This window comes from Dipteris shenzhenensis, chromosome 30 (genome assembly GCF_047967505.1).
Source record: "Dipteris shenzhenensis isolate YYH24624 ecotype China chromosome 30, Dip_SZ_1.0, whole genome shotgun sequence".
In the NCBI taxonomy this organism is placed as follows: Eukaryota; Viridiplantae; Streptophyta; class Polypodiopsida; order Gleicheniales; family Dipteridaceae; genus Dipteris; species Dipteris shenzhenensis.
In genome coordinates, this window is record NC_141625.1 from 43,266,683 (window position 1) to 43,269,093 (window position 2,411).

Genomic DNA, 2,411 nt, shown 5'->3' on the forward strand with positions numbered 1-2,411 from the left:
AGCGAGCTTCCTCTATTCTAAAATTGTATCAGACCCCGAGGTGGCAGTCTTAAGATTCTCTCAAGTTGGACCCTCAAAGGCAAAGGAGACCTGATCCAAAATACCTTGAAGCAGTGTTCATTTTCTGAAATATATATCTTTTGCTCTGTTTGAAAATGAAAGTGACCACGAGCTGGTCACAATTCGTACTAACAAGAGGGAAGAATGTATGTCACATGAGTTTAATGACTTTTTTGTCTTCTTGTGGCATAGTTAACAATGTACTACTCCTTATACATCGGAGCAGAATGGAGTTGCAAAACAAAAGAACCAGACTCTAATGGAGATGGCTCAGCGTATGTTAAAGGGTAAGCCTTTGCCCAAAAAATTTTATTTGGCTGATGCCATCATGTGTGCAAGTTATGTATTGAATAGCACCGAACCAGGCCATTAAAGACCAACTTGTCTTTCATTATTCATTGCTCCTCTCTAGTTTAGGGCAACTTTCAGACTATCATCACTTGCTCTCTCCACTGCTATAAAGTGCAGAGTGGAAACTATAGTTGCTAATACTCAAGAATATCAACTTCCTTTAATCCCCTAAAGTCCCATTAAGGACTTAATCACCTTAACAATCTAGCCCTCTTGTAGCTGTGTTGCATGCACTTGGACATAGTCTCCCAAAAAAAGTGCAATTATATAAAAAAGACGTTATTAGTCAACTCTCACTCTTTTTTCTTTTTCTTTTTAGGCAAAGAAAGGAACCTTCTATTAATGCTTGAAAGACTTCATACAAAACAGCAACCCCGAAGGTACTGAGTATGGAAAATTTTTGAAAAAGGCTAAAAGAAGAAAAAAACCGGCCTGTTCTAGAGAAACCCAGCTCACTGCCTAGGGGATCTCTGGTACTGAGGCTAACAGCCACAAGGGGGGACTATACAACCAGCGAATCCCTCACGGAGTGAATATGTAAAAAACTCTTGGAGGCCAAGCCTTGCAGAATCTCTCGCGGAGTGAATATGTAAAAAACTCTTGCAAGGCAAGCCTTGCAGAACCTGAAGAAACTCTCTCTCTCTCTCTCTCTCTCTCTCTACTGTTTTTTGCATAAATTTATTGAGCAAACAGGATAAGTATAATAACTCTACAGCTCAGCAGATTGCCCCTTTCAGCTTTAAAAAAGAAAGGAGGTGCTTATTCCGCAACAAACCAATCAAACTCCCAGCTAGCTCAAAATTGGTTGCAACATTGAAAATGCTTGCTTTCTATGCTGTTTATTCAGTTCAAAGGTCGGGCTGCGGTGTAAGGCGGATGTATCCCTTTCCTGAAGGTACAGAAACCGTCTCAATACCTTTGGGAAACTTCTTCCTTGCTTCTTCGTCAGTGAGGCCAGGAACCACCATGCAGCGGTCGCCCGGCTTCCAATCTACAGGCGTTGCCACACTATGCTGGGCAGTGAGCTGGAGCGAATCGATGACTCTCAGAATTTCACCAAAATTCCGGCCGGTGGTAGCGGGATACAAAATAGATGCCTTGAGCTTCTGATCGGGGCCGATGATGAGCACGGCACGGGCGGTCAGGGGGATGCCACAAGAATCCTTCTCGTCGGGGTCAAGCATGCCGCATTTCACAGCGAGGGTGCGATCGGGGTCAGCAAGGATGGGATAAGAGACGCGGGGGGCGAGGGGGGTGAAGCTTTGGATGTCTGGAATCCAAGCGAGGTGGGAGGAAACGTCGTTGCAGCTGAGGGCAAGGACCTTGACGCCTCTGCGGAGGAATTCGGGGAGGAAAGAGGCAAGACATCCGAGCTCGGAGGTGCAGACAGGAGTAAAGTCGTTAGGGTGCGAGAAGAGGACAGCCCAGTGGCCTTGAATGTAGCTGTGAAGGTGAATCGGACCACACGTTGAGTCTGCTGTCAAGTCGGGAATGCTGTCGCCCAGCCTCAATGCCATGGCCAACTTCCAACAACTCAAGACGAGGGAATGCAGGGGAGGGGACTTATAAGGTTGGCATGCGGAGCCCTTTCCGGGCCTTTTCCAGCACCCTCAACGACTGCGGTCGACGGAAGATCGATCCCAGCCGTCCGATCTCGATCTTTCATCATCGTAATCACTTTCGAACTTTTTGACCGGGCAAAGTCACCGTTTCATCCAACAGTTCGCGGCCTGCGTGTCTTACTCGCATTAAATATGGCCAGACAAGCTTTCTCCTAACCGTTAGATCTAAGAAAGATCTAATGATGCGTGATCAGCGCCTTTTTCAATCCGTTAGATCTTCCGCAGATCTAACGGCTGTCATAGTCTCACGGCGGCCGCCACTCATTCACCGTAAGATGTGACCCCAAAATCGTTGGATTTTCGACACGTCCGTTGCCACCTCCCCCATCCGTCTGACAACCGGAAATCGACATTGGTCATCGATTTTCAAAAATTGGG

The 2,411-nt window shown here is 46.7% G+C and overlaps 1 protein-coding gene across 1 annotated transcript; it reads right to left on the minus strand.

Moving 5' to 3' along the window:
* Positions 1–807: 807 nt before the first annotated feature.
* On the minus strand, positions 808–1,980 carry LOC147882171 (uncharacterized). The gene has a single exon (XM_087401980.1). It carries the CDS (start codon positions 1,926–1,928, stop codon positions 1,260–1,262), a length of 669 nt encoding a protein of 222 aa, XP_087258106.1. The 5' UTR covers positions 1,929–1,980; the 3' UTR covers positions 808–1,259.
* Between the last annotated feature and the right edge of the window lie 431 nt (positions 1,981–2,411).